A 12668-nucleotide genomic window follows, 5' to 3' on the forward strand; every position below is an offset into this window, starting at 1 on the left:
GTGCTTCCAGGTTTTCCATGGTGGTCTAGTTTCAATTGATTCATGATCTCAACTATTAAAATAGTAACATAATCAAATTTCACACATCTGATTATTCGATACCAAAGTCATTGGATCCGTAACCGTTAAATTGATTCACGAACTAATTGTCTAGTAATATTCAGTATCTAATTTTAATTTCTAACGGTATGCAAAGTCGTCAGATCAGTATATTTTAAGTTCAGCCATAAAAATAGTGTGGATCTGGTCCAATACATTTTCTGATTGAAAGTAATCTTATGTTCGTTGAATACAATAAACATATTTAGACGGATATAACTAAACACGAAAGAAAAATACATGACTTTATGGTGTCTTCTTACATAACGATTAAATGATTCAATAGCCTTGTTGTGAATTGTGATAAGAGTTTATTTTAGAGCTGCTAAATGATATTTCCTGTACTAAGTTTAAACGTCAGTGATGTTAGTCGGTAATAATTCAAGCAACACAAAAAAATTTCATTCATACTAAATATTAATTCATCCTACACAGTAATTGAGAGTGTCTCCCAACCAAGATTTATTACCAATTAACGCCAATAAGCAAAATATGAATAAAATATTAGATATCCCTTTTTTTCAGAGATATTCTAAAATGGATTAAAGTAAAATAATTGCTGTCATAATGAAAAATCGTTGATATGTGTTAGCGGCTTTTAATCGTGTCGTTAAGCAGTCAGAACTTAACTGAATGATTGCCTTAATGATAAACTCATATAATCTGAAACTCAGTTGAAGTATATTTGTACTTTAGGAATAAAAAGTGAAATGACTGTCAGTAGAAAAAGTACACTTGTTGTCGTAAAATTGTCGGACAAGTAACTACTTCCGAAATGAAAAATTAAAATTCTTGTGCATAATGAAGCACAAAAAATAAATGTCATCTGAAATATATAAAATCTTCAGTATAATGAAAATCATAATAGTTTGTACCAGTCCTGAAAACTCATCTGAACACTAGCTGATAAAGTTGTGGTAACACGATAGTTTTCGAACGACAGTTATTAACTTCCTAGTAGGTATGAACATGAATAGGCGTTGTTAGGAATATCTTATGTATGAAACATTCTTTAGTAATTAATTTAATCGATCTTTAGGAATGTGTACCAGAAACAAGAATAGTTTGTAAGTTATTTTACAATTTAAGTTTCCCGTTTAAAGAGATAATCCGAAGAAACAATATTTCAACTTTTATAAAAGCAGTTGCCGAAACAAAACATCAACTTAAACAGATGAGAATTTAGTTGGATGTATCTATATTCCATAGCTGATGTTCACTCCTAAACTCGAACCTAGTACCGTCTGCTTCAAATCCCATTGAATTATTTACTTAGCTACTGATTCCAGATAACCACTGGCTTGTGTATTGGAGTAAATTTCAATTCATCAACTTTGGAATTCAGGTATATCCAGCTGATGAAATGCACGTCCTGGATTCCACGGCTAACCACTACCCAACTCTGCTTATAATGCTTATGACTTAATGGGAACATTGAGGAAATCCGCACGGGATGCATATATGCCAAAAGAGAATGATCGATTGTAGAGATAACTGGTTATCTCAATTTTTTCTAAAATAGTATACCAAAGAGATCGTATTTGGCAACTTAATGAAATAAAATTTGATGAAAAATAATACTATACATAGTAGTTACTATTTATGTTCACCTGTCTTTTAGTGATTAAATGACGTAAAGCATCTTCAGATGATTCTGAATTCAACTCATTCTTCGATCGACGTAAAGAATAACAACGTACTAAAATATTCAGAAAAACGATACACGAAATCATTTATAGAAATAAAAAGATATATACAGTGCAAGCATACATAGTATTGCTGGACTTAAGCAATAACTGATTTGTCTTTTAGGAAAAATAATGGTTCAACATAATATAAGATCGTTATAGAAAACAGAATATTTTCTCAGTGGTGTCCCATAACATACATAATTCCATTAAATTCGACCGAAAAACTTCATTTATGATATATCCAGCTGCTTGGTTTTGACTATGGAAAACTACGTCCCCAATTTATGACTTAACCAGGAATCCACCATGTTTTAAATTTTAATTAAAATGGTATTTTGGATTGAGATCATGAACCAATGAATGTTAGGCCACCATTGAAAACCTGGAAGCTGTGGACGGCCGTTTCACCCTAGAATGAGACTCTTCAGCAGTAGACATCCACGATCCCGCATACGGGACTCGAATTCTCTTTACAGTCATGATCACATTAAACAGTGGAATTTATCGGCTATATAAGAACTTTTATATTAATAATGTCTACATTCATAAATAAAATCAATATTTTAACACAGAAAAAAGTAGAACAAAATTTTGAACTTACTATCACCTTCAATGGTACAAACAAGCAATACATCGGTAAAACCATAGTAATCACCCTGAAATACACAAAACGCAAAGTAAGAAATTTCTAATACAACTAAATACGTCTGACTATTGTAATATAAGCTTCATTTTTGAGAAGTAACCCGTGAAATAAAAAGCGGTGAGTTCCCAAAGAAAAGGAATGAAAAATAGATAATTACGATGAAAGTCAGTATTTAACTTGTTTGAATAATTGTAGGAAAGTGAACACGACAAAAACTATTTGCCAAAAAATAAGCGTTCTTTAGTAATACAATTATGACGTAGTTTGAATGAATGGAAAAAGATATAAAGAAATCGTCATTATATTTACGGCTTACAAGCAGACAAAGATCATGATTCAAGTAAGAGGTTTCATCCTAAGAGAAAGCTACAAGCTAAGCTACACGGTGAAACTTGACAAAATACCATTCCAGTTCAATCGAATAAAACACCAAAGATCTTTCTGAGTCAGAAAGTTGTCTTGGTTATTCGGAAACATTCAAATATGAATAATATTTATGGTTTTCCACTAGTAGCCCTTCTAGGGTCACTGCCAGTTTCGATCCCGGTAAAGGATGAGAGTTGGGAGTGGAGTCAGAAACCCCAACCCGTAAAAAAAACTTTGCTAAAAACTCTAACCTGGAAAAATAATTTGATAGACAAACACTAATATACGTTGTTTTACAATAAATCACGATTAAAGTTAAGCTTATAATCAAGGTGATAAGATAACAACAGTAAATCTCAAAGCAGTCAAACATAAAAACGACAGGTTCAAAACAGCTGTCTAAACAAAATACGCTTCATCCACAATGAGCATAGTCAGCTTGTCGATAATTAATTTAGCCAACGAAGCACAAAAAAAAGGATGAACACTGATTACTAATCTGTAGTATAGTCATAAAACAAGAATTTCACTATCTCTTATGAAACGAAGAATTTCGGGGTACTTGGTATTATTTGACTAGCACGGAAGGGGTATCATAATAAAGAAATGAAGCTAGCTCCAGTTAATTCAATTACAATCAATGAGAAAGCAAAGAACCAATATATAGGTTCGAAAATGTTGTATAAGTCTACCAGTTCTTTACGTTTTTTAAAGCCCAAATTCATGAACGGAGTGATAAGAGTCAGTGAACGTCTCTATAGGGCTAGTTTACCGTCTTAGGTGAGACATTCAATTATAATACCAGCTAATCGCTTAATAATTCGTCTAATCATCAGCTATTATCGTGAACCCAGTAGATATGGGATTAAATTATAGGCTTTCGATAATAAGGAAACGCTACTGCAGTCCATTTACCGTGACAGGGGTTGCAAGGTTTTTTCTACGAGTTAGGGTTGCTAGCTCCACGCCCAACTCTCATCCTTTACCGGGATCGAAACTGGCAGTGACCCTAGAAGGGCTACTAGTGGAAAACCATAAATATTATTCATATTTGAATGTTTCCGAATAACCAAGACAACTTTCTGACTCAGAAAGATCTCTAGTGTGTTATTCAAATCAATTAAGTCATTATTTTAGTGGTTTTAGGACTTGGTTTATCATTGTTGGGAATGTCAAATCCCCAGAACTTACTTGATAAATGGCTTAATTTTGTAATTTTATTTTGAAAAGTTGAATTTAGCTGTTTTCGCGCCAAAAGCGCTCTTTTCACCTTCACGTCATATTTCCCACTTGTAAACTATCTTAAACGCTATTGTTCCATTGTTTCTTTGAGTGTGCTATTTTTTAATGATGCCCAAGGACAATTTGTTGCTGTATATATACGTTTGACTTTTTTCCTCTTATGATTGCTGTGCTTCTGGCTGCTACGGAATAAATTTCCCTCGCTTCCAACTTGGACTTCTTACTCTAGTTAGCTGGGTCTGGGTCGCGTCAGAATAGCTAGCTTATCGGTCTCTGGTCACAAGTCTTTGTTCCGTTCGCTAACTAGTGAATTCGAAACGCTTCAGATATAACAGTCATAGTCTATTTGTATGTTTAATAAAGTAGTGATGGTAATTTACAATTTGCTGCAGTTGTACATTTATTATTCATGAATTCGTAGAATTGAGCAGTTTAAATGTAGTTATTCATAAGTGAAATTTCAATTTTCATCGATGATTACTATGAGTCTAAAAAACTGCTTCTCGTCCATTCATTGGTTAAAAGTCGATCACCCATTTGAAATACTGAATCAAGTAACTATACTGAGATAGAATTTAGAAAATAAAATCTTTAAGCTAGTAACATAAGTGAATTATTTACCACTGTCATACCAGCGACACAATCATCTAGTTGAATTTTAAATACAACTACTCCATTAGAACGCAAACGAGCATCTACCTAAAATTATGTAAAATAAAACATTGATAGATAGATTGTAATGATTGATAAACTAGATTACAAACAATATTTTCTCTTTAAATAAAAACATTATTTACCTTATTAAGTTCATTTAGCTGGCTGATCTCTAGAGTTGAATATGACAGTTAGCTTATTTCCGTTATGCTACATATTAGAACTACCTTTTATTTCACTTACTATACACACAAAACATATAACCAAGGCTACTTCAAAAACTATTAGGCTAATATGGTCAACCTCACAAAAGGACTAAGTCATATGTTTATTCGACAATTTAAAATTAATATTTTTCAACAATGAATTTTCATATATGGGAAATAATATAGTATAAATTTGAATTGAATAAACAGATAAATTGTGTTTCACGTTATACATTGTTATATCAAGTTGATAGCTTTACAGTATTCTATTGAGGCTACTGACTTGAATGAAAGAATGTTAAGCTTTATAATGCTCTTCGTAGGACAAGCATTGTAATGATACAAAGTTTAGTAAATCATTAGAAATGAATGATCTATTAGATATCTTTTTTAAAAAAGTCCCTATTCACCATCATCTTCTTAAAACTGAATTATTGCTTCAAATGGATAAAAAAGAAAAAGAAAACTATTTTCCTAACTGTACAAACATTTGACTTCTGAGAAATATATGCCCAGAACAATTAGTTTCATCTTCTTATCTTACTGTTCAGCTTCAAATAGGTAGAATTAACATGGATCGCCATGATTCTGTATCGTTAACTGAAATTTCAGCAAACTCATTATTTAGTGTCTTTAGTCACATTTGAAAAAGTCGTGGCAATTGATAGCAGTTTATAAAAATAATTTGGTGGCTGTATCAATATTTTAGAGATGTTGGACTTGTATTGAAGATTGATTCTTTTACTTATTCATTCAATCTCCATCCACGTTTGACAACGGAGCCCTAAAACATATATCTAACTAGACGGAAGCAGGTGTAAAAGTAAACTTTTCTAATATACAAAATCTTCTAGAGATATCGTTCATAACTTTTATAACCTAAATTGAATAATAAATAAAATAATACCGTTTAAAATTATATATATGGTTCACTTCATATTCTAAAAGCTAATAATTAATAAAATGTGATTTAGTCTTGGTGATGAGTCTTGAATACAACAAAAAGTGTATGCTTGATTCTGTTGCTAAGCCTTATCAAGTACTATGATGGAAATCAGCTTAAAAATAGTGTTTAAAGATATAATTAACGAGAACAGATTCATTTGTCATAAAAGTTGAGATATGATGATGAGTAGATAAAAGACTTACTTTTCCATTGTTCCAACCACAAATTAGTTCTGGATATCCATCATAATTTATATCATGACTGACAAAGCAGATAGGTTTGTTTTTTGACTTAAATAGTAAAAAAAAACATGAACTTGAAATAATGTGTTTGATTGTCAAACTACCGTTTAATTTAAAGTAATATAACACGTACACAAGATTGATAAACTTTTTGATGTAGATTCGTTCTCTGAGCTGGTCAGTTTGGTAGTGGAGCTTTTCTTGTTCTTCTGAGCAAAATCATTAACACATGCTTCATCTACCTGAGCTACAAATCGTCTCAACTATCTTAAAATCATATGAGATTCAAAAGGTATATATATATTTATATATATCTGAATTGGCGATACCATTTCTAGGGAAATGCAGTAGATTTTAATCCTCTTCTAAACATGGATTACATAAGTGAGTACTATATGTATTTTGACTAAACAGGTTTTCAAAACCGACTACAATGGTTTGTTTACTACCTGTTATTATTCAAATTTAAATTACACGAACTAAAAACATGATTCTTTACACAGATTTTATTCTTAGTTACTGCAGAGGATTTTCAGAAAACGAGAATAAGATGTAATTTTAGACGGAAATTTGTTTGAAGGGAAAAAGCCGGATTTCATTAACAGCTAGATGCTACACAATTATTCATGTACTTTTTCACAATATTTTGAATCCAAATAAATTTCGTTAATCATCAGTTGAGTTATGAAAAACATTTTTTAAAGAAAAGAATAGTCATTAAGTCAATACAAGTTATTACAATGCTGCTGTAAAATATACTTTTACCATAATATCTGATAACAGATTTGATCACTTAATACTTGAGCCACTTACTTTAATACGCCATAAACGATTCACTCTATTGTATACACCGATAGTACCATTTCTCAAACCATAACCAAAATACTCACCACCAAGTGAAATAAGTTTTATTACTGCCTGTTTAAAAAAATATTTACAGAAAAAGTAGGTAACTTAGTCATGCCAAAGAACAATAAACTCTGTTATTCAGAAACCCAGAGTAGACAAGTATTACAGTATAAGATTTATTCGTAGTATAAAGTATAGTCCCTAATGAAAACATTTATTTGGCTAGCTGTCTATTAGTAATAGATAATTCGCCACACTCCTAATTTAGAGATTATCTCACTGAGTTACCTTGTAATATAGACTTTCAGTTATGGTTTTCAATCAGGCTCCAAACTTATTTTGTTACTATTTTGTGTGATAAGTTAGAAAATTATAGATTGTGAAACAATTTAAGCATAAAAAGATTCAGTGAAACCCTAATTATTCATAGTTTTTAACCTCAAAAATCAAGTAAATACTGACTGAAATAGACATTCAGAAAGAATGTATTTGTAAAATCTCAGCGAATGAATGATTTTACAAATACATTATTCCGCCTTAATGTATCACATCAACTCAGTGCCCAAATACTGTGAAACTATGCGATCAAATCTAGACAAAAGTTCATATATACTAACTGAAATATACTTAAGTTCAATGTGCTAATTTGCGTCCGTTTTGGTATTGGATTCAAAACGTCAGAGGATCGAAGAAAGTCGGTTGAAGCTGAAAACATAACCAACTTTCAAGTCAACTTAATATTTGCTCGTTTGTTTAAGAAAAAAGTCATTCTTTTTTAAGATCTAATTTACATGTGCCTACTGCTGGACGTTCAATAAATAACGTAGAAGAACTTCTTGTCCACGACAGATAACAAAGATTTTTAAAAATGTTTAAAAATACTATAAACTTAATAAACCTAGTCACTTATTTTTCATGAAATCCATAGTAAGTATGCACAAATTTACATTTATGAATAAACAAACTACTAACATCTGTTTCTGATATTTCATGAATAATTAATTCATTCCGGAATATACGTATAGTATAATCTTCAGAACCAACAACAATATCATTGAGATATTCTTCATCGTTTTCATAAGATAAACAAGTTATTGCATATATTCTATCACTAGTTACAGTCCAAAATAATTCTTTCGCTGAATAATTCAACCCAATCAATGAACAATGACCCCCAATAAATATAATGTCGGTATCTTTATACTGTTTATAACGTTCATCAAAATGTTTGTACAAAATTGTGTTTACACCATTATTTTTTAACTAAATATTAGATCATTAATTATGCTATAAAAAGGGGAATTTATGGTTACTTCTTTCCAAAATATATCCACATTATTTACTGAATCATAGATGAGAATGCCATATTTCGATCCAATTATTAATAGATCATTTCGATTTGAAATATGCTCAAATTTGCCTGTATGAATTGCACATATTGAATGAATACTACTACATTTAATAAAATCTATAAAATTAGAAACGATGTACAAATAAACCGTTTAAAATAATATACTGATACTTACCTTGGGATAAGATTTTAGTGGTACCTTCGGAAGAATGGTAAAATTTTGGATTATAAATGTAAACCTAAGGGAATGTGCGTAAAATAATTTTGCCTCGTTTAGTCAACATATTTGATAGTCACATTTCAAAAATGAAATGATTACTTGCTAATTATCAAGAACATTTTATTATTGCAGGGAAGAACTATAATTTATGGACAACCTTCGAGCGATGCTAAAGTGACATTCACATAATTTTATTTACCAGTTTCAAAAGAGTTATAAATTAATATGAGGAACCAGGATTATGATTTAGAGCCAGAATTTAAGGTTATGAATTAAAGTAAGGGTTTTCATCACTAACTGGTATCAGCTATACATCCAGAATGCCATTTGACTATGTGAATGAATGAATTTTCGATCAAATCCAGGACTTGCTACTTTTAACTTCATTTGTTTAACTATGACTATAGTATCATATAATGTAGCATTATGAACACAGGTTGTTCTCCCCTGACCATGCCTTTAGATAACACATCTAGCCTGTTTTAGTAAAGAAAAACATGGAATTATGAAGCCGTCTACTTTAGAACTTATAATTAGCCGTAAGCATATAGGATCATGTATATTATTCGGTAATCTCTATATGATCAGACTCTATCCATTTGTAAGTATAAACTCAACAACTTTCGTCCGAATGTTCCTCACTAAAATTTACACGTCGTTCACTTTATTACTAATATTACATTATAACATTTAGCTATACCCCATTCTCTTTCACGATAACCTCCGTCTACCCACCTGGAAACATACACTCTGGTGTCCACATGTAGCTGTAATCATGACCCTTAGTTTTCTTTAGTCCGTCAACATTTTGTTCGGCTGAGAATATTCATTTAATATGCTATCTACTGGTACTAACTGTGCCCCAGGAATCCCGATATTTTTAAAAATTTTAATGAATTTAGTTCACTTTAATTTGTACAGATTGTAATCATAATAGACTATATATATATACAATGTGCTCATTTCCTTTTTTCACTAGTTGCCGTAATTTTAGTTATTTGTATGAATGAAATATTTAGTTGTGAGTTAAAAACGAAGTTGATTCACACTTACTAATGGAATAAATTTCGATGGGGAGAAACGCCAAACGGTTACTTTTACAGGTGCTTTGAAACTTCTTACTTCATGATCTTTACACCTAACATAAGTTTACACGTGAAAGCGCAGCTACTATCCAATCGTAAATATTGCTGGATCTTTTAGTTAATAGAGTATCCTTATATTTAAAATATTATTGGGCTAGGGATTGATAGTCATTCCGAAGAATAGGATTTCGAAATATAGAAAATCACAAAGCAAGATCTTTATCTACATAACTATTGATCTTGTGAACAACATGAACATGGGTTACTTATGTAACGTTATTTCATGATAGATCGATTCTCCTGATAATTTGAACTTAATAAACGGACTAAAATCATGGATGAAATAGAGAAGTTGAATCCTATTAATTTTAATCATAACTAAATTCAAAAACAATGATTAAAAATGAAAACTTTGTTGAAACAATTACTTTATCTGAGGACGTAACGAACGCGAGCACGTAATGATCACTGGTTAATCTCCCAAAACAGACAAGTTCGGGAAGGATTTTGAACGATATTTTGTCACAGAAGACATTTTCAGCATTCATTAAAGAGAAATTGCGCTAAGTAGTTTTATCTAACAGGGAAAATACTGATCATATCAGCAAATTTTAAACACAAAACAAATATAGGCACCTTTAAAGATATGGGATATGCACACATTGAGATAAAAGTCTGGCAGAAGAGGCACAGCTGTGAAGTTTAGTCAGACAAAGCTTGAAATATCCTGTCTTTATTTTGTTGGCGTATTTAAAAACTAATCAATGTGCAAAACTGGTGCGAATACTTATTGGCTAGTCTTTAGAACTTTAATTTTGTAAAAATAAGCGGAGATGACTGGCGAAAAGGTCTACATTGAAGAGTCATCCACAAGGAGTGCAAGTTACTCCAAAAGAAGACCATTTACTGTAAAAAAAACACAAGTAACTTTATTGTCAGTGACGACCATAATTTATCAAAGCCAAACGGATCCGTTACTTTATTGATGAAGTTTACTATTACAACAGCACAGCAGCAATTTTAGTACACCATCAAGTAAGAATGTATGGATTAGCAGGTTATTGTTTGAAACGCTCCAATTTTAACCACAAGTCACACATTCCAACTCTATTTAACCTATTTATGTCCACGCAATCGAAGAGAATCACTAGTACCTCATGACCGAATGCACACACGTACATTAACGTAAAGTTTGATTTGTTTTGGCTGTTTATCTCAATTCAGGATATTAATAGAGTCCAATGCCTATTGTTATGGAACATTTTATTTATTTAAGTGAAAATTAATGAATTTCTCCAAATCTTGACTCCATGTGTTCAAAATATCATAGTAAGTTTTGCAGGTTTTATATTTAGATGTCAGTAGTTTGTCGTTACAAAAACACAGACTATTTCAAGAAGAAACTGAATGAAACACACCGAACATTTTGTTCATATTCAACTTCATTCGACGAACTTTCTTACGGTGATATTGACACATATTTTAGTAAAAGAAAGATCAATCAATTAGTCACCAGTCATCATCAAAGTAGAGCCTTGTTTGGATGTATGACGATCCTAATCACCATGCTACGGTAACACTACAAGAATATGATAAAGATAAGTACTATAAGGTAGGAATGTGTCGTGTGATGACACAGAATGAACGAGAAGACAAAACAGGAAACTGAATCCATGAAACAACTGGGTGATTAACAGTAGTACATCGTAACAACAAATTCATGAGATATTTTAGTAACAGATGATGTCAATTGAGATGGTTATCAAAATATTAGCCTAAAAAGATTAGTACCTGATTTGTTAAATAAATGTTATCCCATGTGTATATTTACGTCAAACCCTACTTCATAAAGACTAAAGGATTATTTTTGTATCCGCGTAACTTTCGCTCTATTTATGAGTGAATATTAGTCATTAAAGTGATGAGGCCAGACATACACAAGTTGGCATCAAACAGTATATTAGGCGTGAGCAAGATACACTAAAAACAATCATATGCAGCATTTGGCACCACGTTCAGAGAGCTTGAATCCAAATTTTGGACGACTGGGTTTAACAGACTTTATTTTCATTGCATCAAAGTAGAACGGGTTTTTAAACTTCGTAAACATGACACATGGTAATCTAAAGAGATATAGAATTTATAACTGGTGATAGAATCGTAAGAACATATCAGTGAATCCCGCAAACAGACTGACTGTAGAAACGGTGTTTTGACGATGCGGAATCAACACGTTTGAAAACTAACATCAGAAAAGTGGTAGCTGAAGCTGTTTATCTAATTTTATTGGTTGTCTTTCAAGTATTCACATGACTAATACTGATAATTCTTGGTTTGTATATCTTTCGGAAGAATAATGAACAAGACTATATGTTAATCTTCTTCCATAGTTTTCGGAACCTCAATTATTCGAGACATATTAAATAACTGATAATGGACAGTTTGCATCCATATTAGCACAATGAAGATCAAACTTGTTGAACGCGACTCTATGTTTATGTCATTACAAAGCGAATCCCAAGTAGTATAATTCGAACACTGTTTCTGGTGGTTTGATGTCACTGTCATCATAAGCTCAACGCTAATTTAATTCCAATCTTTTAATGGAATAAATATCTACAAAGAATGACAGAGTGAAGACAATTAATTAAATTCCTGTTTACTTATCAACATACTAGAGTTCGAGCTACCAACTCTGAGATTTGTAAGGTTAAGTTAGGAAAGAATCCAAGGCTTGGGGAAAGTGTGCAGTGTCCAGAATTAGGTGAATTTTCGGAAAAGTTTGACCGGCACTTAGGTGTTTGATATGGTTCAACTCACAATCTGGTTTACAAACAGGTATGTTTTGTGATTCAGCCTAAGCACCACCTAATATTCACTTATTTGGTGTGTAATCGATATTTTGATTGCTTAGATTCATTTCAAGAGTTAAATATAGTCAATTTTTACCTACGTACCGGTCACTATGCTCCAAGTTTCGCGCAAAATATATGAGGCGTTATGATAACTATGATTGGTCAACTCAAGGTCATCAGTATGGTATTACTTAACCTATATACATGTTTCAGTGT

At 31.7% G+C, this 12668-nt stretch overlaps 1 protein-coding gene across 1 annotated transcript in view; it reads right to left on the reverse strand.

Moving 5' to 3' along the window:
* The window catches only part of Smp_196700 (hypothetical protein), a gene marked incomplete at both ends in the record, with an annotated part of 35534 nt that extends 24458 nt beyond the window's left edge, over nucleotides 1-11076 (reverse strand). Inside the window, 8 exons of the mRNA XM_018793999.1 lie at nucleotides 1710-1798; nucleotides 2392-2446; nucleotides 4666-4743; nucleotides 6054-6140; nucleotides 6906-7010; nucleotides 7914-8204; nucleotides 8255-8409; nucleotides 11016-11076. Of these exons, the coding sequence (XP_018648455.1) occupies nucleotides 1710-1798; nucleotides 2392-2446; nucleotides 4666-4743; nucleotides 6054-6140; nucleotides 6906-7010; nucleotides 7914-8204; nucleotides 8255-8409; nucleotides 11016-11076 (921 nt within the window). The remainder of the gene's footprint in view (nucleotides 1-1709; nucleotides 1799-2391; nucleotides 2447-4665; nucleotides 4744-6053; nucleotides 6141-6905; nucleotides 7011-7913; nucleotides 8205-8254; nucleotides 8410-11015) is intronic.
* Nucleotides 11077-12668: the final 1592 nt, after the last annotated feature.

Source organism: Schistosoma mansoni, chromosome 1 (genome assembly GCF_000237925.1).
Source record: "Schistosoma mansoni strain Puerto Rico chromosome 1, complete genome".
NCBI lineage: Eukaryota > Metazoa > Platyhelminthes > Trematoda > Strigeidida > Schistosomatidae > Schistosoma > Schistosoma mansoni.